Source organism: Vanellus vanellus (genome assembly GCF_965231255.1).
Source record: "Vanellus vanellus genome assembly, chromosome: Z".
Classification (NCBI taxonomy): Eukaryota; Metazoa; Chordata; class Aves; order Charadriiformes; family Charadriidae; genus Vanellus; species Vanellus vanellus.
The window spans coordinates 57,349,334-57,372,212 of NC_138908.1; the positions used below are offsets into that span (position 1 = coordinate 57,349,334).

The 22,879-nt window shown below is 42.0% G+C and overlaps 2 protein-coding genes across 4 annotated transcripts in view; both read left to right on the plus strand.

Moving 5' to 3' along the window:
- The window catches only part of PLGRKT (plasminogen receptor with a C-terminal lysine), a 29,308-nt gene extending 24,104 nt beyond the window's left edge, over positions 1 to 5,204 (plus strand). For all 3 annotated transcript variants that reach the window (XM_082497877.1, XM_082497878.1, XM_082497879.1), the window contains one exon: positions 2,483 to 5,204. In XM_082497877.1, the coding sequence (XP_082354003.1) occupies positions 2,483 to 2,604 (122 nt within the window). In that variant the 3' untranslated portion in view covers positions 2,605 to 5,204. The remainder of the gene's footprint in view (positions 1 to 2,482) is intronic.
- A 4,841-nt stretch (positions 5,205 to 10,045) lies between these two features.
- LOC309683343 (relaxin-3-like) lies at positions 10,046 to 13,062 on the plus strand (the record flags this gene model as incomplete). The annotated part of the gene is made up of 2 exons (XM_082497601.1): positions 10,046 to 10,289; positions 12,695 to 13,062. The coding sequence occupies 2 exons, from the start codon at positions 10,046 to 10,048 to the stop codon at positions 13,060 to 13,062; spliced, it is 612 nt and encodes a 203-aa protein (XP_082353727.1).
- Between the last annotated feature and the right edge of the window lie 9,817 nt (positions 13,063 to 22,879).

Consider the following 22,879-nt stretch of genomic DNA (forward strand, 5'->3'; position numbering starts at 1 on the left):
AAAACATGAGAGATTTGGGTCTACAGATCCTACTTACAGAGTAGGATAAAGGAACGTAAGAGAAGGAAATTAAACTAATTACTAATATCAGCACTAGAATAAAAGGAAGTGGACTAGCCTGAATGACTCTGGGCTGGAAATAAGAAGAAGGTTTGTAATTATGTGGAAATCAGGTTCAGGAGTTCATTTTTATTTTAAGATTAAAATTAAGTAGTTGAAGAGAAGGTTTTATGGCACAATTGACCTGCGGCCACAATACTTGTTCTTATTACTCAGCTGGTCCCTGTCGCCACTCCCATACTACTTTCTCAGCCACTTCTCTGCTTGCCCATGTATTCTGTGGTGCATGCTATGCTACATTTCTCTGGTGTAATAATGAATGTATACACCGTTCCCTAGATTGTTCCCTCTTTAACTGTTCTCTTTCCTCCAAGGTATGCCTATCTTCAGCCTCTTAGCTAATTCCCTCTCCTAAATTAATCTGCAATTATTTCCATGCTGCACAATCTTCCCTATATCTGAACCACCTTGACCAAATAGCCCTGCATCTGCTGTCCTTCACTCTTTGGAATCGATAGTTTATACCCCTGGAAGGTTTCTCTGTTTCTCTTTTGCCAGGCATTTTGTCTCTGATCTTGCTTACAGTTGATTTTTTCTTCTGTCTCTAGCCTACTTGTCCAAACATTTTCTCATTACTTGCTTATTCTCCCACATAGCCGTCAGAGTTTTGGGTTTTTTTTTCCTGCTTTATAGCTTAGGCTAATTAAAGCAAAAACTGAGGACATACGGGGAAATACCTGTTTTTAGTTCTGCTTGCGCTGCTGAAAAGCTGTAAGTGTGCGAGATCCATGTAGTAGAACTGAATCTTTTGGGGATGGCAGGGTTACAGAACAGCCCTCAGGTGCACAATCTTTCCTGAATGGCTGAGGACACTAAGAATCAGTCATGGACCTGCTATCTGTATTCTTGGCCTTGCTGTTCTGCTTTTCCTCCTAGTCTGGGTACATATTGCTGGTGTTTTTCAGACAAATTGTTAGAGGAGGGGAGAATTTATGTGGCCAGCCTCTACCTGCACAGAACTTCTCCACTGAGCAATGAAACTCTGGCTACCTTCTCCAAGATGTACATAGCTCGCTGCTTGTATCCTGAGCCATGTGAGAAGGGGGGTGACTAGGCAATCTGCTGTTGCTGTAGTGCGTGTGAGTGACAGGCATAGAGATTTGACTATCTGTAACACCTCTCTGTCACCCAAGATCTCTTGCTATTCCATAATCAGGTGCTATATGCAACTGAAGGACATTTTGTTATTATCAGTTACCGAGAGTGGTAAGCAGTGTCATCCTGTTGGATATTACTGATGTGTGGAGATCCCAAGCACTGTAATACTACCAAAATTGCAGTTGGAGATTTCAGCATTGAGACCTGTTTTAAGGGTTGACCACAATCTGGACTGCATTATAATACTCAGTCAGGTTTATTGCACATACATACATATATACATACATACAGCTTCAAATCCCTGCCTTAACGATCATCAAGCTAGGAGTTGAGGCATAGATAAACAAGATTGTTGGCATTGTATCAAATGGGATCAGCCAAAACAAACAGATTCTTTGGCTAATCTTCATCCTTTCTTATATCACAATCAGACCACCACAACTTATGTATGATGCTCAATCTGTATCTTTGTTTTTTGGATTCTCTGTCCTAGATGTTTTTGTTCCAGCCTTACCCAGAGCATTCTGCATTCTGCAACCTTTCCCTGCTATGCTGTTAAGACTGCATGTTTAGGTAACTGTCTTAGCAAATCTTTTTGTGGGCAGCATGCTTTGACCAATGCTTCTTCAAGTCCTGTGCTACCCATTTTCTGCCTGTAGCCTGACATCTTTTAGCATAGGCCTGAGACAAGAAGAAAATTGTGCCCAAATATGGTACGTCTAGGATACTGCATACAGGGAATGTACTTGTTAAAGCTTATGTACACTTTTATGTGTATGTCTGATCCACCCTCTTCTCAGATTTCTAATTGGTCAAATACAGTATGGGGTTAGTACAAAGTACATGGTGATGCCAAGTTCTTGCTGTATCTCATGCCTCCAATTAAAAGCATGTGTGTAATAAATCTCTAAACAAGACATTACTATAACTCAGTGTAGTTTTTAGGAGAAAGGAGCTAACAGAAACAGCAACAACAACAGCACAATTGTTTTGGCTGAACTTCTTTCAAACGAATGCAGCCTGAGGCAGATATTCAGTTCAGGGCAAGCACTTTGGTGTGCAGTTATCCCACCAGTCCAAAATTCCTTAAAGACAGCTTTAATGCTGCATTGGCATCAGCTCATTCGTAAAATACATTGTTGTTGTGGCCTAAACAAGAATAACTTAATCAGTTTCTTTTTTTTATTATTATTATTTTTTACTTCCTTTGCTTTCTCGCAATAAGGGTGAGGAAATTAGTGTGGTTTATTTTTTTTTTTTTAAGGTGAAGCAGAGAACATACTGGACACACAGAGCACTTTGCTAGAATTGCCAAAAGGACCGCTCACTTATGAAGCGCTGGAGAAAATCAGAAGATCTCAGAGCAAGTTCTTCATAGAAAAATAGGAAGATGGTACTAAATCTTAATACCTTAAATGTGACTGTAATACTGGGTTTGGACATAAATGAATCATTAAACATTTGAGAAAATTATGAGCTTTTGTAAAATCAAAATATAATTCATTTTTTAAACCAGTACTTTCTAAAGCAATGATTTTTATATTGTATGTATCTCTTGAAAACATCCATTGTTGCTGTAATATATTTTTCTTGTTTAGAATTAAATATTGAATTTCCACTGTCTAGAGTCTGAAAATAACTTTTACCTGCAGTAAAAATGTCTGGTACTGACCAAAATCACTATAATCAACGAAAATAAGTTAATTGGTAGTTACAAAATTATATAAATATGATCATAATTTTCAAATATATTTAAGGATGCAGAGCTCAATTTGAAGTCAGGAATAGACAGGGAACTTTGAAAAATAAGACACTTTCTATTTGCTGTTCTTTAGGCAGTAAACTCACCATCTCTGCTTCAAATTCTGCAATAAACAGCTTTTATCAGAAGTAGGTTCAGAAGTAAACACGTCACTTGCTAACTGTGTGTTTTACTCTTAGGAAAAACTGTATTAAAGTATGAGCAGAGATAATTTCTCAAAAAGAGAAAACAAATTATGTAGCTATTTCCTGAATCTTTTTCATGCTTGTTTGACATTCTGAAACTCAGAATAATTTGTTTACATGAAATCAGAGTTTCAACTAAGATGAATATTAACTTAGGCTAACAGCAAGCAAAATTATTAATGTATGTTTTTGTAATGGGTAGATCCAAGGGGCCTTACAAGTACTGAAAAACTGAGGGATTTTTTGCATGCCTTTAGTCTAGCATGGTATATACTGAGGATACAATTTTAGTATATTTTAGTATTCCAATGTTACACTTGGAAAAAAAATGCATCTTTCTGTATTGGAAATCTTGTTTAAAACCAGATTATTTTGTGTTTTGGATGGAAACTCTTCTAGCATTAATCTAATTGTGGAACAAAAAACAAATGCTTAAAAAGCTTCCGATAATGAATTAAGCCTAAGTCTGTATTGATAATTTGTTGAGTTAAAAATTAAATTCCAGCTGGAGATAATGCCCCGAATCTGTTTTTGAACTTGACTAGAATATTGTTACAGTAAGACATGTGAAATTAATAGCACAGTTTCCATAGCTGTGTAAGATTGATTTCTGAAAGTGCATTCACTTCTGCATTCAGTCACTACTGTAATTGGTTCTGTCATCATGTGTTATCGGTGCATACAATCTGTAACAGATTTCAACTGTGATGCATTTTAATGTGCAGCGTGATAAAGTGGGTTCTAGTAGCTTGTTTGGTTATAATAGCTTGGTCTACATTTTGACTGTTTAGGATTTAAGGTGTTGATTTTAATTGGCTTGGAAGGTGTGCCTCAACTCAGCCTATGGTGCTACGTGTGTTCTGTGAGCACACAAAATGCAGCCCAAGACCACCTCACGTTTTCTGCCTGTCCTGTAACATAATCCCTCACCACTTGCTGCTATATTATGTACTACTCTTAGGACATCTGTATCCCTTCTTATTTGTTTTGCTTTGAGTAACAGATCATCTGCTACGTTTCCTCCGAGTTCTGAAGTCCACCTTGCTTTTATTTTGAAGAAGTTGTAATAGCCATTTATGTTTTGATCTCTGTCATCTATTGATACTCTTTCTTCCAAAAAAGAAACCAATTAAACCATCTTGTTTTGGTATTTGTGTGTCTCCACCTGTGCATTTTAACGCACCCTTTAATCCTATGAAAGACATTTTTACAAGTGAGCACTTTTAATAGTCCTTAGAGCAGTTGTACTTACAAATCCTAGAAAATTCGGAAATACCTCTAATCCTATCCACTGTGAATTAGGAATTAATAACTGTGTGTTTGTGATAGATTGCTGGCTATGGTGTTGGATCAAAAGGCGGTGTTAAAGGAAGCAAGCAGGCTAAGCAAAATAATGACCTAGACAGCAGTTTTAGGAGATAATAGGATAGCTATTTATTGCTCCATCCTAGCTAAATTTGTAATTTTTTTCTCCCAGAGGTTAAACTTAGATCAATAGAGTTAATCCACACTAAAGACTCCACACTAAAAAGTGACGCCAATGGGGCAAATTTAATATCAGTGTAACACAGTGAGTATCGGTGAAAGTTACCGAATTTATAAGGGAAAAGTAACAGGCTCCAAGCAGGACAGTCAAGTGCCAAACACAGAAATGGATTTAAATGGGCTATATAGAATGTGCCAAAGATCATCAGGAACTTAAGGGTTAGTCACCTTTACTGCCTTTATTTTTTACTGTTAGCTTTGCTTTTTTCTTGATAAGTATTTGGTTTTGTTTTGAAGATGATCATTCTTTGTTATAGAGTATTTATTCTACTGCCAGTGTGTTAATCAAAATGCTTGCATGTGCCAAGCCCAGTCATATCTGTCACATAGATATCTGGCTGCAGAGTGGTTGAACTGTATGATTTCCTTCAGAGAACAATGAAAGAAATCAGGAAAACTTACCTTTGACAGGGTCTGCTTCGGGGAAATACATGTTTACAGCCAAAGTTGCCTGTAATCATCATACCAGTTGTACTCATAGAAATAAATAAATAAAACACCTGAAACATCCTGCTCTCTTCTGTTATTGGTGCTCAGCTGGCTTCAGCTGTAAGACTTACTGTAATGTATCACAGCAACTGTCTTTGTTTTCATGAATCACTGGGGAAGAGGAGGAGAATAACTGCAGGGGGAGCTTGTTCTGACCTGAGGGCACTACTCTTACCGCCTTAATCCTGTTGGGTTTTCTGGTCGCAATGCCTGATAGCCATGTATCCTGAATCAGTGTCACTCAAAGCAGGATTCTGCTGGGACAGTGAGAAGTAATTCATGATTAGGATGTCAAAATTAAAGTCTTTGTGTTCTCATTATGGATATGTCTCATTTAGAATCCAAGAAAGTGCACACAACTTGTGAGCCACAACTGTCTGCCCCACGCTTCTCTTGTTAATCTGGTTTTGATAGGATACACAAGTATTATTGAGAAACAAGCAAAGTTACTTTGGGGGGTCTAGTTTAGGCCTATTCCTTTATTCCTCGGATGAATGATTTAACTTTTCTGAACCTTTCTTATGATAGGGAAAGTTAATTCTTACAGCCCCTTCCAAAATATTTTGAAGTTATTTCATGACTGTGTATCACTGCTTTTAAAATTGGAAGAGGGAGGCACTTATGTGGACATATCCAAATGTGACAGTTTCTGCATTATTATTTAGTTGGTTGGTCAGTCTTGGAATTAATTATATAAAAATTCTTGGATTTCTTCATTTTTTAACTGTTAGCTTTCTTAAAGGTTTCTAAAACCTACAATCATCTTCTGATGAAGCCCTTCATATGACAGCTGGATACCACTGGTACTTGGTCACCAATCATATGCATGCAGTGGTATTTTACATTTATTGCAGAACCCTGTCTAGTACTAAGGAAACTTTAGGAATATTTTAAATTTGTGTTTGGGCAACTTTGAAAAACTAAGTAGTTCTTGCAGCCGTGAATTGCATGAATTTGAAATGAAGTCTCTGAAAAAAGACTAGTGAAGTCTGTGCATTTCTGTCCTACTTCTGATCTTTCTGTGTAGATTGTCTGACATTTAACAAGTGAATAAGCCTTTCATTCAAGGTGTTCAGGGCTATCAAGTTATTGTTAAAGCGTACCTTTATTTAGCTGCCTGTTCTCATGAAACATCCTCTGCCCTCTATAAACTTTGATTGCTATTCGCCAACAGATCCAAAATTTAGTGCAAGGAATGGAAATGGTACAATCATCTTTACCTTATTTTAGGAAAATAAAAAATGCAAAATACTTGGCACTGAGAAAGTACACTGGATGTACCTACCTTGCAAGATCCTACAGATCACAAACAGGATTTCATTTCTTTGCTCTGTTGTCTCTTCTTCTTTATAATACAAACAGTAAGAACCATAGAATAGAATCATAGAATCATCTACGTTGGAAGGGACCTCCAAGATCATGGAGTCCAACCATTAACCTAACACTGCCAAAACCACTACTAAACCATGTCCCTAAGTGCCACATCTACACATCTTTTAAATACCACCAGGGATGGTGACTCCACCACTTCCCTGGGCAGCCTGTTCCTATGCTTGATAATCCTTTTGGTGAAGACATTTTTCCTAATATCCAATCTAAACCTCCCCTGGCACATCTTGAGGCTGTTTCCTCTTGTCCTATTGCTTGTTACTTGGGAGAAGAGACTGACCCCCACCTCGCTACACCCTGCTTTCTGGTAGTTGTAGAGAGCGATAAGGTCTCCCCTCAGCCTCCATTTTTTCCAGGCTAAACAACCCCAGTTCCTTCAGCCGCTCCTCATAGGACTTGTGCTCTAGACCCCTCACCAGCTTCGTTGCTGTTCTCCAAACACACTCCAAAGTCTTTCTTGTAGTGAGGGGCAAGGTGGATAGTTACTTCAGATTGGTTGTATTTAAGTTGTTTTGAACAGAAGTAGTTTTTCTAGCTATGATGAACAGATAAACAAACCTCGAGTCTGACTTGATTTAAATTCATGGCAAGTTAGTGAGAGATTGCCAGTTAGGCTTTTCTGTATAAAATCCTGTATGTTAAATGACTAACATATAGTAAGTTTCTTTATAACCTACTATTCAAATCACAGCAGATTTAGTCAAAAGCCCTAGATGCAAAGCCAATGTTACTAAATTATGGCTGGAGGAAAAATACTCAGCGTACACCCTACTAGTGAAACTACATTAAGCATAGTAACATTAAGCAGTGTCAAACTACTGCCAGCTCATTCAGATATGATCCTTAATAAAACTCGTTAACTCACTGCCTGTTCTTGCAGTCTTTAATCCTCACAAGACAGCATTCATAGCCTATGCTTTTCAACAAGAAGAGTGATGAAGAGTGCTGCAGTGTGGGCTCCCCTGAGGAATTATGAATGTCTTGAAAAGACATATCCTCCAAGGCTTCTTTGACAACTTGTGCTCTATCACCTACCAACAAGCATGACGGAAAGCACAGAAAGTATTGTCTCTCACATTCAGTAGCCCTGATGAAGGAGCAGGTGAGGTCAGAAAAACTGTTTTGAATTATTTGTTTCCCGCCTCTTGAGTGCTTGCTTTTAGCAGCTGTAGTCAGAGGTTACATGATTCAGGCAGCTGCAAAAATGAGGTTCTTGCAAAAAACCCTAAAGGTTTCCATCATAATGCCCTCCTTTGCTTAGGGAGAGTTAGATGTGGTGCCACAGTAACTGATGGTCCAGTTACATTTGAAACTAAATCATGTGGAGAGTCACAAATTGTGACACAATTGTGGAGAGACACAAATTGTGAAGATTGACAAATCGGTCTGCTATTTAGGGACCTCTCTCGAAACTCCCTGGTGAAAAACTCTGAGAAAGACATATCCCACATTTTGCTGCTTTTAAAAACTGAATCCAGCATTGGGCATGGGCATCAAAGTAGAGTATAAAATAAATTATATTAGTTTACAAGCTAATTAATCCACCAGGTCAGTCACTGCCTGACTCGGGGGGCACCTTCCTTATTGTCTTGGTAGTGCTCTTGCACATGACTACAGCTCTCCGGTCACTGAAAACAATTCCCTTGCCTAGAAAACTACTTAGAGTTCGTGACTAAGCTCACCTGATGTGATGGGCATTTTCAGAAAAAGTTCACGACACCAACAAGATCAAGATGCTGCTCTTTAAAAATGCAAATTGTGATTATTGCAGCACAACTTGTTGGTAACAGAATAGCAGTTAGGGCTTTAACTGAATGAGAAACAAATCAAGGTTTTGTTCTTCAGGAATTCTGGATTGGCAGCCTCCACTTCTGCAGATTGCATCTTAGTAACAGCTTGGATGATAGTCAGTGTCTACTGTTTAAGTGTGGTACCACTGTCTAAAACATTTAAGACTGGACCAAAAAGAAAGTCCAAGTATAGACAGCTTTGCAGGCTGCTCACTATTCTAGCCCTCCATGGCCTCTTTCTAGATCCAGCTCAGCGTAAAACACTCCAAGTCCTCCTTGAATGCATGGTTGGAGTCTGTGTCTCCTCTGCCAGCACAGGTGAATCATTCACCTTTGTACACTAGGCTGTGGACACGTCTTCTTCATTCTTTCCTTCTAGATTGAGTTTTGAGGGCTTTTCTCTGTACATTGACAGTACTCAAGGGATAGAAAGCACAGCCCTCATGCAAAAGGATCTCTAGACAACAGTTTCATTGTATTTTTAGAGATATGAACTTTCCTGCTTTCCCACAGTATGAGTGTTTGCAAAAGGGGACAGCAGGCACTTCTTGTCCTATGGTGCTCAAAAAAAAAACAAAACCCAAAGCAAAGTTTATTTTCACAGGGTGCATAGTTCTGCTTGGTGAGTCCGAAGAATGCCTGCTGAGGGCTGCTGGTGAAACACACTGGTGTGGAGCTCCACTGGAGCACTGGCACAGGCTGCCCAGAGAGCTGTGGAGTCTCCTGCACTGGAGACATTCAAAACACGCCTGTCCTGTGCAACCTGCTGTAGGTGACCCTGCTCTGGCAGAGGGGTTGGACCAGATGATCTTCAGAGGTCCCTTCTAACCCTGACCGTTCTGTGATTCTGTGATTCATTCTGGGATCCCCAGGACACACACATGTCGGAGACGAAGCATCTCTGACACTTGAGTGCCTATGGCCACCACTGAACATGGGTGTCCAGAATGACAAACTTGAACTCGAGAGGAATTCAGGCTTTTAAATCCCACCTCAAAAGTCCACGGCTTAAGTAGTTCTGCGGAAGTGTGTTTATTTTACTTTACTTGCTTCTGCCTTTTTGCTTCCGCCAGTGTTTTCAGGATGTAAGAGTAGTTATGTAGATTCTAGACCCGCAAGGAGAAAAACAGACGAGCGAAAGTTTTTCACGTTTTAAGAGTCATTCGAAGGGGCATCGGCAGCTGGTACTTGACCACGAACGGGATAAAGCCGAGATGGAGCGCCCGGCGGAGGGGATGGAGCACGCTCGCGGGCCGGCGGAGGGAGGCCGAAGGCGGAAGGGGGCCGCCGGCGGGGTGCGTCTTCACCGGGGCGTGAGGAGCCGCGGCCGCCAGCAAGGGGCAGACCGAGGAGGGAGTCCTACCCGAGGGCGCCCGGACGCCGGCTTCAGGTATAGGCACCGCCCGGCGAGGGAGCCGTCGCCGGAGGCAGCAGCGGCGGGGCTGGGGCCGGGGCCGGGGCCGGGGTCGGGGCCGGGGCCGGGGCGGTGACTCAGCGCCGCCCTCAGCGCATAAAAGGCGGGCAGGCGGCAGCAGCGCGCGCGGCACGCGGGGCGGCGGTTGAGCTCGAGGTCCGCTGAGCGCGGGCGGTTGGCGGGTCCGCCTGTGGAGCGCGGGAGCGGGACGGGGAGGACGGAGCCGAGGAGGACGGGGCGGGCGGCGGGCGCCATGGGGGCCAAGCTGCGACTCCTCTGCGCCGCGGCGGCGCTGATCTGCGCGGCGGCGCCGCCGGGGCAGCCCAGCGCCCGGGGCGCGGCGGCGGCCGCCGCTGTCATACTCCCCGCGGGAGAGGGGGACGGGTACGGGGTGAAGCTGTGCGGCCGGGAGTTCATCCGCGCCGTCATCTTCACCTGCGGCGGGTCCCGCTGGAAGCGCCTCTCCCTGCTGTCGATGGAGCCGGCGCCCGCGGCCGGTGAGTGTCGGAGGAGCGGGCGGGGCGGGGGGCGAGGCTGGCGGCCGCGCCGGAGGGGACAGCCCTGTTAGGGGCTCACCCAGACCCAGGGGCGGAGAGGGACTGCCGAGGGGAGAGAGAGTCCTCTCCTCGCTCGGGAGAGGTCCTGTGAGGAGAAACTGCGGGGGAAACGGGCGGGAGCGGGGAAGGGTGAGCGCCCCGCGGCGCTGCTGGCTCCTCCCGCCCTGAGGCGCGGCGGGAGCGTCCCCGTCACCCTCGTTCTCCCTCGTTCCCGGTGCTGGTGGGAGTTTGGCGTGACTGCTGAAAGGACAATCCACACGTTTCGACGGCAGTCGCTGGGGCGTTCTTAGCCGGCGTAACCTGCAAAGTTTTTGGTCTCTTCGGAGGCATTGCCCTGCACGGGGCTGAGCAGCCCTGCCGGCGGCCGAGGCTCACTGAACTCTTTATATTAAAAAAAAAAGCCACGTAGAATAAACCACGCTTTTTTTTTTTTTTTTTTTTTTTTCCTTCGTAGCGACGCAGGGAGGTGTGATGCACCCTTGGAAGCGGTAGGGAGTGCCTCTCGCTACGGCTTCACTCCCTTCCTAAAGCTCAGTGACTCTTCGGGCTGGGGAGACCTGGCTCGATTTTCCCTCTCTGCCAGGAGCTTTAAAGCGGTGCTCCTCGTCTTTCTGGGGTGTGCTGGGGGCGTTATTGGAGGTGGAATCTTTTCGTTGGTGTGTTTTTTTTTTTTTTTTTTTATCACTCACTTGTGCTACTCTGTACAAAAGAGTTGGCACATTGGAGGAGGGATGGGACTCTGGTGCTTCAGGTTACAATCTGAAAAACAACAAGAACTGCTTTAGGGATCTTTGGTGAAACAGTTAATGGGTAAAATATTCCTCACAGAATTTTACTGTCGCCTGTTCCAAGTCAAATATATTAAGAAAGTGTAAGCAGATGGGGTTTGGGCTGTGTTCTCAAACTATGGTAATGTAACAGAGTAACTTTAATTGATGACTGTCTTTTATGTTGATATTTTGAATAGTGGAAATAACATTTTTAACAAGGACAAAAGTTGGAGTTATGGCTAAAATGTGGAATAGAAGAGCTCCTTTTTTTATCTTGCTTAAACATGCTGTCAAGGAAATAACTTTGGACCTCAGGCAGTTAATGAAGCCAGTATTTTGGATTTCTTGAGTTTTTGCTTGTGTGTGTTTGTTTTTTTTTTTTTTTTTCAACAGGTTGAGTAGTAAATAAAGGTTACCTTTGTAATATAACAAATGACATATGTACAGCCTCTGCTGGGATTGTGTTCTTTCCCAGCAAACTTTGTTTTCCTTTTTATTAACAGTAGCTTCTGAGAGCATCACTCACTAAGGAGCCCTGACTGTGCTGCATGCTTAACTAAGTCTTCCCTGCCCCAGAAGACTACTAAATAGTGGTTACTGCCTAATTAGTAAAGCAGCTACAACCACTTTTATTTTTGTACATATTCAGGCAACCGTTCTATCTGAGAATTAGCTTCTATATATTAATTAGCCATATTAAAGTAACTATAACATTCACTGGATGTTCTCACATCCTGTCAGCTTTCTGAAACAACAACAACAAAAAACCATATTAAGATCATTAAGACCCCAAGGCAAACACTTATTTGGTATTTTTTGTAACTTAAGAATTGAAGGAGCTGTTTTTCTTTGCATTAGCTGAAGTAAGTGGTGCCACTTCCCTTACAGAAGTAAAACCAAGAGAAGCAGTGTGAGGTGAAAGGAAGTAGAGCTGGATTTTTGTTAACACTTCAGTCAGTGAGACAAAGTGTTTCTAAGTAAACCCTGCAAGCCTTTGCTATGCCTTGAGAAATGAAAGAACTAATAAATGCAAAGCATCACCTGAAAATAGCTGTAGAAAAATACAATCTATAAAAAGCAGTTTACATATGATATTTGCTTTTTTAGCACTCCCTACAATTGTTCTTCATCTCATGCTAGTTTGTGTGATTATGCATGGGAGAGGAGTGGTCTAATCTAATTGATGAGTCACATGACATAGCTCTGTGTGGTTTCTGGGTATATGTCTTTATACCAAATTTTTTTTTTGTAGAAATATTGAGACTTCTATATCAGTAACACACTGCAGTTGTGATAGGATATCTATACCTCAGTCATGGTTGTAGCCCTGTACTCTCCATGTAGCTGTGTACTCTCTATGTCTATCAGGCAGTGTAGGCTGTAAAACATAAAGACTGCCCTAAAAGTAAGCTATAGGTATATCATGGGCTGGAGACCCTGCAGCATTGACAGTTCTCCTAGATAACGGTGCTTTGCTTATTACTAAGTGAATGGTTTTTATTGCTACTTCTTAGAGCTGCATGTTCCTTTTGATACTTCTACAGTCTGAACTTAAAAAGTCTTCTCTTTAAACAGATTCTGTGCGAACAGCAAGTAACAAACTACTGGGAAACTTCAAGCTGCAATCAATTTTGGGTCCTGAAGTGGAGCAGTTGCAGAGAAGCAGCCCATTTCTTGGATGGGAGACGCTTAAGGATTTGTATAGTTTAAATGACTATAATGAATATGTACCTGTGGTGGATGACTTCAAAGAACTTGTTCGCCAGGTAGAGGAAGCTGTTCAGAACGACAGGGGAGGAACAGGAATTGTAAACCCCATGGGATCAAACAGTTATCTTTGGGCCAGGTATCCTAGAAGAAAACGGGAATCTCTGGGTTTGGCAGGAATGTGTTGCAAATGGGGATGTACAAAAGCTGAAATTAGTACTATATGCAGAGTTTAAAATCCTCTCTGCACTTATGCATGAAATCAATGTTTGTTGCTGTGCTACTTGATTGAATACTGTATGGAGGAAGAAAACTTTCGCTGTATTTTACTTTGTCTCTATGTACCAGTCAATAATGCTGGTTTTCTTTAAAAAATAAATAAATAAAATAAAATCCACAAGTGTAATTTGAATGACTTTGTTTTGCTGCAGTTACTTTTAATCTATATTTTTTACTAAGTCTTTTCATTTTAATGTCAAGCCTTTACACTTACATTACAAATGTATTACATCTTTGTAACACTTTAGGAAGAACTCCAATGTTTCATTGAAGTGTAATTATACTAAGCGTTACCAAATTGTTCTTTCTCTGTTGACAGAAAGAACATCCAGCAATGTTCTTGAAATGAGATTGATGGTACAAAGCTGTACAGAAAGGATATTGTGCCAGTTGAAACTCTACTCAGCACTGACTCAGCTTGCCAATTACTTTGGACACACTTTTTCCATTTCCTTATGATTGCAGAATTGTTTTGTGCAGTATCGTTTTTCTAGAAACTGTACTACAATACAACACTTGCAGCTTAAATATTTCTTCACATTTGCAGATGGGCTTGTTAGCGGGTGAAGTATTAACACTTTAATTATTCTTGTTTACCTTACTTCCTCATTTTTGTCCTATCACTGCTAAGTGAGAATGTTGGATGGGCTTCAAGTAACTTATTCTACAGATGCTCAGACATCATCTTGCGTGTTCTTATGGTATGCTGGTCTACACTACTTCAGATCTATTTCTAAGTTGCTAATTGTTACTGTATTTATAAATAGCTAATTTAATCTTTGTAGTTTCTAAGCTTTTCACCTCCCTGTCTACTTGTCTCAGCTGTAACAATTTGTATTTCTAGTTATGTTGTTGGTGACTTGAAGTTTTGGTTATTTCTGACCTTCATGATGCTCATGGTAACTTCACTTAGCTTTGTAGCTGTAGTTGACTCAGAATATACTTCATAGCTCAAACTGCACAGTTGTTGCATTTGGCTGATGGTGTTTTGTTCTTCAAATTGTCTTTTGAAAATTGTTCTTTGATTGAACTACTGCTTAGTGAAGTTACTGCATCACTTCTTTATCCCTTTTCCCAATATATTATTGTTATTGCAGCAATTAGGCCTTATCCATCCTTTTTATTTTTTTAAACCACATCAGTTTTATTCAGTAGAGACTGGGCGGAATGGGCGCTTACTAGTAATGCTGTTACCTTCCAGTTGAAAAGCACCATCTCTTCCATCATTGTAACAACAGTATTTAGCAAGACTGGAGTTGTCGTCTTCCACACCATTGTTGTAGTGACTGCTTTTTGTCACTCCGAGTGGAGAAAGTAACTGTGTAAAGTTCTGCTATAGTTTTATTTCGAACAGGCTAGCTGAACTTCTACAGCTTAGCTTTCAGCAATTCCACCTCACAAATAGTTTTGGATTTGGAGACTCCTAGTTTAGATCAGGATTCCCTAGAAGAATACAGGATGAGTTTGAGGGGAAGTATTCCTTTATTTTTGAGAAGGATCCAGGGCTTTGGGAGTTAAGATTCCATAGTAAAGTAAAGACTAAGTGGTACACCGAATCACTAAAAAAAGGGGAAAATGTGAAAATTCTGTTCTTAATGAAATTGAAAATTAGCCTCTATGCACTTTTTTTGCTAGAAAACTTTCAAAAAGAAATATCGGGAGAGGCAAATATGGTGTTTATTCTACTGGTCTGTCCAAGCAGACAGCTTGCATATATAGTGAGAAGGCTTTCTGATATCCCGAGTGAAACAAAGAAGATGTTAAAATCTTAAATTTGTGACCTTAAGTCTTGAACAGAAGGATCTGGAGTTCAACTCGCCAGGCTAAACAAAACCTGTTGGTAAAAGTATTATAAATGTTAGTTTATATATATTATTATAAATAATAGTTTAAGTGGAAATTAGCATTCAAGATGAAATGGTTCATGCTGAGACAGAATTACAGATAGAAAATCAGTCTTTATCTGACATAAACAGGCATTTTTCAGAGGTATGACTCAAGGTATGTCTGTGCATAACCCAGATAAATGGTTAAATTGGTGTTTTCATCTAGTTTCTTAATAGGCCTTGTCATAGTCTGTGACAGCTTTAGCAGGTCAGCTATGACACAAGTACATGGCATGGACTGAAATTCAATCTATATTTTAGAGTAAGGAAGTACTTGATTCTGTATATACACCAGAGCATGCAAAGGTTTTATTTGCTTTAAAGCAAATTAAGTTTTCAAAGACCTCTAAGGTTTTCTGTGTGGGTAGGCCATATTTTATAATGGTTTCTTTGCAATGTAGCCAAAGGTGACAATTATGTGTCACTTGATCGCAACAGGTCTAGAGGATGCAATCTGCTTCTGCTCATATCACTCTGTGTCCAAACACACTTTTTTAAGACCAGAAGCAAACCTTTTACATAAAATGAGGTGTCTGACTAGTTACATGGGGAAAGCAAACACATTTGGGAGCAGACAGCTCAAAATGTAAAATAATTACTGAGTTGGCATATTGATCTAAATAGCAGACCAAAAGGACACAGTCTCTGCTGAAAGCTCCTCCGGGAGTAGAGCTTTGTGTAGATAGCAGCATAGATGTGAGCACAGCAGTTCAAAGCAAAACATTGTTCTTACCATCACAACTGTTTAGAAACATACCCTTTTTGCAAGAAATAAGCCCTTTATTTTTTTTCACCCACGTCATTCACAGAGCAATTAGTTATTGAGCTATTTATTGAGTATTGAGCATCTTAGTAACTTGCTGTTTACAAAAACTGCAGTCCCACTGAGGTAGTCATAACCCACAGGAAATGTCCAGTTTCTGGGCAATATATTATGATGTGTGAGGTGTCTTCTGAACAGCTACTTTGAGTTTGTGCATATAAAATGATACATCAGCACATTCCCATATTAGCACTGTTTATTGCAAGAGTTTATTGTTCCAGCTGGTTTGGGGTTGTTTGTTTTTTTTTTTTACTGTGGGTGTAGTCTGGTTCAGGTTTGACTATGAACTCCTTGAACAATGCCCAAAGAGATGGGAATAATCCACAGCAGTATATACAACAGCTCTTCCAGCTCTGTTTGCTGCTATTGCCTCATTTAAAACCTGACAGAGCTCCTCATATAAGGCTTTAAGCAATGTGAAGATTGTGATATAGCTAGAGCCAAGTACCTCAAATGATCATAAAGGTGTAAGTTTGACCATTCACAGAATGCTAAATGTGCTACAGAGAGCTGTCTAACAAATCCCAGCGACCTAGAGGACATGGCTCATGGCTCCCGCTATTCTTATTTGGCCAGTTGCTTACTTTGCTGGGTGTTTAAACCATACAGAAAAAAAATCTGGATTTCTGAGTCATTATTGCTATCCTTTTTTTTTTTTGTTTGTTTGGTTTTTTTTGTTTTGTTTTGTTATTTTTTTTTTAACCTTTGCTGATAGTCAGGAAAAAAGCTAGCCTTTATTTCTAAATTCTGCCAAAGCCAGGGACAGGCCTAGAATTAGCACCCTGAGTTTTTGGAAGATTTTCTGAGACTCCCATCTTTCCTCCTCAGCAAGCAGCAGAGACTCAACAGAAAACGTGAACTCCTTTCCTACTCAGCAGAACAGAACCTGGATAGATTTGTATCCCATCTTCTGCTCTGCAGTCACTCACCAGTATCAGCAAGTAGCAGAAAGAAGGTACTTTCCTCATTTGTGCCCCATTGCCTTCACATGTGAAATGAACTTTTTCATTGCACAGTTTTTTGTTATCTTGGGAACAAACATCTGAGCTGCTGGCTCCTTTCCCTGGATTTTAGCTCCAGCAATGTTACTTGACTGTTACTCTGACTGCTTCGTGCTGCCTGCTTTGTGGTAGGTCTCTTGGTATCAAATACTGCACTGTCACAGTGTCATTGTCCAGTACTACAGTCCAGAGAGACTTAGATAGATTGGATCATTGGGCCAACATTAATGGTATGAGTTTCAACAAGTTTCACCCTCTACAACTACCTGAAAGGAGGTTTTAGAGAGATGGGAGCTGACATCTTCTCCCTGGCGACAAGTGATAGGACAAGAGGAAATGGGTTCAAGTTATGTCAGGGCAGGTTTAGATTGGATATTAGGAAGCATTTTTTCACTGAAAGGGTTATTAAACATTGGAATAAGCTGCCCAGAGAGGTGGTGGATTCACCATCCATGGAGGTGTTTAAGAAAAGGGTAGATGAGGTGCTTAGGGACATGGTTTAGGAGTGGTGGTGTTTTTATCAGGGTAGGTTAATGGTTGTACTTGATGATCTTAAAGGTCCCTTCCAACCTCACTGATTCTATGATTCTGTGATTCTATAAGGGCAAGTGCCAGGTTCTGCACTTGGGCCACAATAACCCCATGCAGCGTTACAGGCCTGGGGAAGTGTGGCTGGAAAGCTGCCTGGCAGAAAGAGACCTGGGGGTTCTAATTGACAAGCAGCTGAATGTGAGCCGGCAGTGTGCCCAGGTGGCCAAGAAAGCCAACGGCATCCTGGCCTGTATTAGAAATAGCGTGGCCAGCAGAAGTAGGGAGGTGATTGTGCCCCTGTACTCAGCACTGGTGAGGCCACACCTCGAGTATTGTGTCCAGTTTTGGGCACCTCAATACAAGAGAGATATCGAGGTGCTGGGGCAAGTGCAGAGGAGGGCAACGAAGCTGGTGAAGGGCCTAGCAAACAACTCATATGAAGAGCGGTTGAAGGAGCTGGAACTGTTTAGTTTGAGGAGGAGGAGGCTGAGGGGAGACCTCATCACTCTCTACAACTATTTGAAAGGACACTGTAGAGAGGTTGGTGCTGGTCTCTTCTCACAGGTAATTAATGACAGAACAAGAGGGAATGGCTTCAAGCTCCAACAGGGTAGATTTAGACTGAACATTAGAAAAGACTTTTTCACAGAAAGGGTGGTCGGGCATTGGAATAGACTGCCCAGGGAGGTGGTTGAGTCACCATCCCTGGATGTGTTTAAGAGACGTTTAGATGTGGTGTTGGGGGATATGGTGTAGGGGAGAGCTTTGTAGAGTAGTGTAGATGGTTGGACTCGATGATCCCAAGGGTCTCTTCCAACCTAGACAATTCTATGATACTATGATTCTATGATTCTATTTTCTGACCTACACACTCTAGAGAACCAGCACTAACAGGAAGGAAAGTCAATCCGCTAGTCTGTGCACATCTCAGTTCTGGCAGGGATGGATAGGGTTAATTTTCACCAGGAACTGCGACTGGACACAGCCTGGGTGGGGGTTGGATGACCCGAACTAGCAAAGGGAGTGTTTGATATCACCTGAGCCATGCCCAGTATATAGCTGAGGGAGCTGGTGGGGGGCAAGAAGGACGTGAATCACTGCTTGGGAGTGGGCTGGGCTTCAGGTTCTGGTTGGTGAGTGGTGGTTCACTGATCGTGTTTTGTGTATTCCTTTATCAGTAGTATTGCCATTGTTTTCCTCTTTCCATTGCTGTTCTATTAAACCGCCTTCATCTCAACCCATGAGTTTTGCCTTTTTCTTCTGATTCTCCTCCCATCCTGCTGCTGCAGGGGAGGAAGTGTGCGGAAGACTGCATGGTTCTTTGTTGCCATCTGGGGCTAAACCATGACAGTCCTTTTTGGTGCCCAACATGGGGCATGAAGGGTTGAGATAATGACAGATCTGACCAAAGCATGCTAAAACAAATTTGTTATACACATTTATTACATTAGTCAAATAGTTGCTGGTCACAATTCTCCTTTGTTTTTTTGCATGGCTGTATTATGTAAATCCTTATGTGCCCTATGTACTCCCCGCAATGCTGTTTATCACCTCTGGGAAAGGGATCAGGATTATCATTTTGCTGTCCTGTGTAATATCATCTTATCATATGACATCCCTGTTCTTGCAGTTATGTTGGTGTGTATATGCAGCATTGCTGTCCTGCCTGTACCTCGGGCACCATCTCTTGGAATTTATTAATAATTGCACCCAATCTATGGGGGAAGCAGGGAGGGATGCTTTCCCCAGCTCTTTTGCCTCCCTTTTCTCCTTCAGGTCACGTACAACAGCTTTTGAGACTTCTGAATATCCTTGGGATGTCCAAACCAGCATGGTTCTAGCTCTACGTCTCCTGAATGTGTTTCAGGTCTTGTTTAGGGTTAAAAGGGGCTTGAGCCATTTTGGAAGTGGTTGCTGTGGATGCATAGCTCCTCTTAGTACCTCAACTGCTAGTACTGGGCTGGATGTTCAAAGAAAGGGTCCCTGCCACACATCATGCAACTGATGCCACGTGGAGTAACTGGGTTGCACTGATCACACAACGGCCTCAAATGGGAAACCCCAATTGCCCAGGAGTTCTGGAAGTGATCACGGACTGGCTAAGAGGCAAAGATTTTGAAATATCGCTAGAGGAGGAGGTGGCACTTCCAGAGGAGGCCACACTATATAATAAACTACCAGAAAATGAGAAGCAATATGCCCTGTTCACTGATTGGTCCTGTCGTATTGTAGGAAAACATTGAAAATGGAAGACTACTCTGTGGAGTCCTACACAACGAGTTGCAGAAGCTGCTGAAGGACAAGATGAATCAAGCCATTTTGCAGAGGTGAATGCTATCCAGCTGGCTTTAGACATTGCTGAATGAAAAAAATGGCCATTACACTCTCACAAACCCACCAAGGCAAGCGGTGGAATGCAATGGTGGAAGCAACCACCAGACGGCTGGAAACATACCCTGGCCTCATGCCACCACCCAGAACCACTATCTTGGGCCTTGAAATGCAAGTCTTATGGAGACACAGCACCCCAGAGAGAATTGAGTCAATGGGACTCATTTCCAAAACAGCCTCATAGATACCTGGGCCACAGAGCACGGCGTTGAGTGGGCGTATCACATCCACTGTCACGCACCAGCCTCGGGGAAGATAGAATGATACAATGGACTGCTAAAAACTACACTGAGAGCCACGGGTGATGAGACCTTAAAACATTGGGCTACACATTTAGCGAAAGACACTTGGTTAGTTAACACCAGCCAAAGACCAGGTGGTTCTTTGTTGCAAGCTGGGGCTAAACCATGAGAGTGTATCAGCCTCTTTTCCTCCACCTAACCTCCCCACTATCTACATGTTTTCATTCTACATTATTTTCATTCCTGGAAGTTTCCTATACTTGATTTGCAATGCTAAAATTTCCTCAACTGCAACCTACTCATGTTTTAACCTTGAAGTGTGTAAAGCCAGATGTGTATCTATGACATCTTCAAGAGCACATAATTTTTAATACAGCTGCGTGAGGTAGCATTACCTCTCACATACAGAAACTCAGATGAGAGCCAAAACCCAGCTTCCAGCCTTTGTGCTTTGAAACATTCTGGCTACTGCCCTTCAAGGTAGGCCAGCCAAACAGGCCCCAGCAAGATGTGCCTCTTTGCCTTCTCTGGATTATCCTGTTTGACCTGAGACTCTCAGTTCCTTGCCGTTTCTCTGAAATCTCAACCAGCCAGTGATGCATCCTTTCCGGCACTGAGGAGTGCCTCTTCAGAAACTCTTTTGTCCAGACAAGATGAAAGCAAAGTGCAGTAAGATCCCACTTTCTGCCTCTGCATCAGCACTGGATCGCCATGGTTTCAGATCTCTTGGTATCATTCTTCAGTGGCTTATTCAATGCTACCATGAAGTTCTTCCCTGTGTCAGCAACCTGGTGTAAAGCGTTTGCCTGTGAATATATGCTTCTGGCACTGCAGAACTTACTGAGCTCAGCAGCAACAAGTCTTGGCACCAAAGGCCACTGCTGAAGTGCTTCTCTGTCTCTGTAGTTTTGCATCTTTTTGTCCCTGTGCCAAGAGACGGAATCTCCTGAGGTGTTTCCCATGCAGCAGCACAGTGTGATGATATATTTTTTCCTTCCCTTTTTTCATTTGAGCTCGCAACACTGGGCTGTGAGCTCCAGTGCAGTGCCACGTTGGTGCCAGCTGTTTTGTGCCCTCTGTGCAGAGCTCCCGAGAGGCAAAGATGTCATTAGGCAAGTCAACGTTCCTGTCCTGCTGAAATGTGGGAGCTGTTGGTCTTGGAGTCTTCCAGTACCATAAGGGGCTGGTATGTTGTACAATGGGCTGATGACAGCTAAGACACCTTGCTGGTTTGAGGGGTGGGAAGATCCATCCCACAGATCCTTCCAGCCCTGATACAAGGAACAATGTGGGCCAAGTTACCTGACCAACTAGGTAACTTTTCAGAACCTCTTAAGATTTGTAGCAGTATTGCTGCACTTCCACTTCAGAGGACAGTCCAGTACTTTTTACACCTTGTCAGATTTCCTATGTTACCAACATTCATCTCAAGTCCTGATGTGGTATTGAGTGAGGTAAGCAGAAACCTCTTAGTTCATTATATAAAAACATATATTCATTATATGTTATTGTTCATTATATACTAACAGATAACTAGCATATATCTACACACACTATAATTAGTTTATTACATAGTAATACAAAAGGATAGGAAACAGGAATGGCTAGACGTCTTAAATCATATTCAAAATAATGTCTTAATAGGCACGATAGAGATTTGGTTGAATAGTTCACACAGACAAGTGTGGTCTGTTCAGGAAAGATAGCTCAGGCAAAAAGGCTATTTCAAGGATGTGTATGCTCGTTCTTTAGGGCTATTGGAGGCCAGAGTGACTAAACATTTCTTAATAAAAGCAATATTGCTGCCATGTAGGTGACTACGGTAGGCAGTAAATAAAGAAGATAATGGAGACGAGTCTTTCTCTGGGTGACCAAAGGACTTATCAAAAGAATAAAAACTTCATACTAATGGGAAATTTCAGTTATCATTTTGATGAGAAGGCAATGCAGAAGGACACAGACTATGCAGAAAATTCTGGAAAGGTGTTGAAGCACTGTATGGAAGATGGAGAAAACAGCTGGAGGGGAATGTGCTATTTAATTACAACCGCTGCAACAGATCTGGCTGAGAATGTGGACACAGCGGGCATCATAAGAAAGAATGACCATGACATAGTCATAATTTTTAGAGTAGAAAGGAGGATTAAAACAAATCATGACATAGAGAATAAAAAAAATATGTAATACCTCCCCCCATGCTCCAGTGTTTACTGAAATTACCAAGTGCAATCGACTAGCACAACTGCACTGGTGATCTAGGACTAAGAACTGAGACTAGGCTAATGTCTTGGATGAGTGGAATGCACCTCACTCAAAAGAGAGAAGCAGCAATGCGATTTATTGAGATAAAATAATAATCTGACAGAGTTCAATATATTAGATGGATTTTAATAAAGTTTAACAGTGGTTTGACAAGGTTCAGTAAGTTTGATGGCAAGGTTTACCTTATTAATTACTCATGGAAGAAACATAAAAAGGAAAATTGAGTTAGAATTAAGTTATTGTGATTCGCACAGAGACAGGAGATGCATGGAGTAGCGAAGACCCTCCCGTTGAGTCACAAGGTTCAGAGTGGACCCCCTTGCTTCCTAAACTCCTTATGGAGCCTAGGTACAGCTAGGTCCAATCTCAGTCTCAGACTTGGACAACCGTGTATGCCTGATGGAATTATCTATAAAATGTTTACAGTAATATTAAGTAGCTATATGGATTAATAATATGCTATCAATCACTTACAAAGGATCTGTCGTGGGTAAGGGATCTCTCTGCCTTGTGTAAGGAAGGATCTCAGTCTCAGGTAAGGAATCTCTAACCTTGAGATGGGTCCCTGCCCAAGGGCAGAGTCACCTGGCGTACCGTCCAGCTGCAGTTCAGGGAGCGCTCTAGTTGGGCCCATCCTG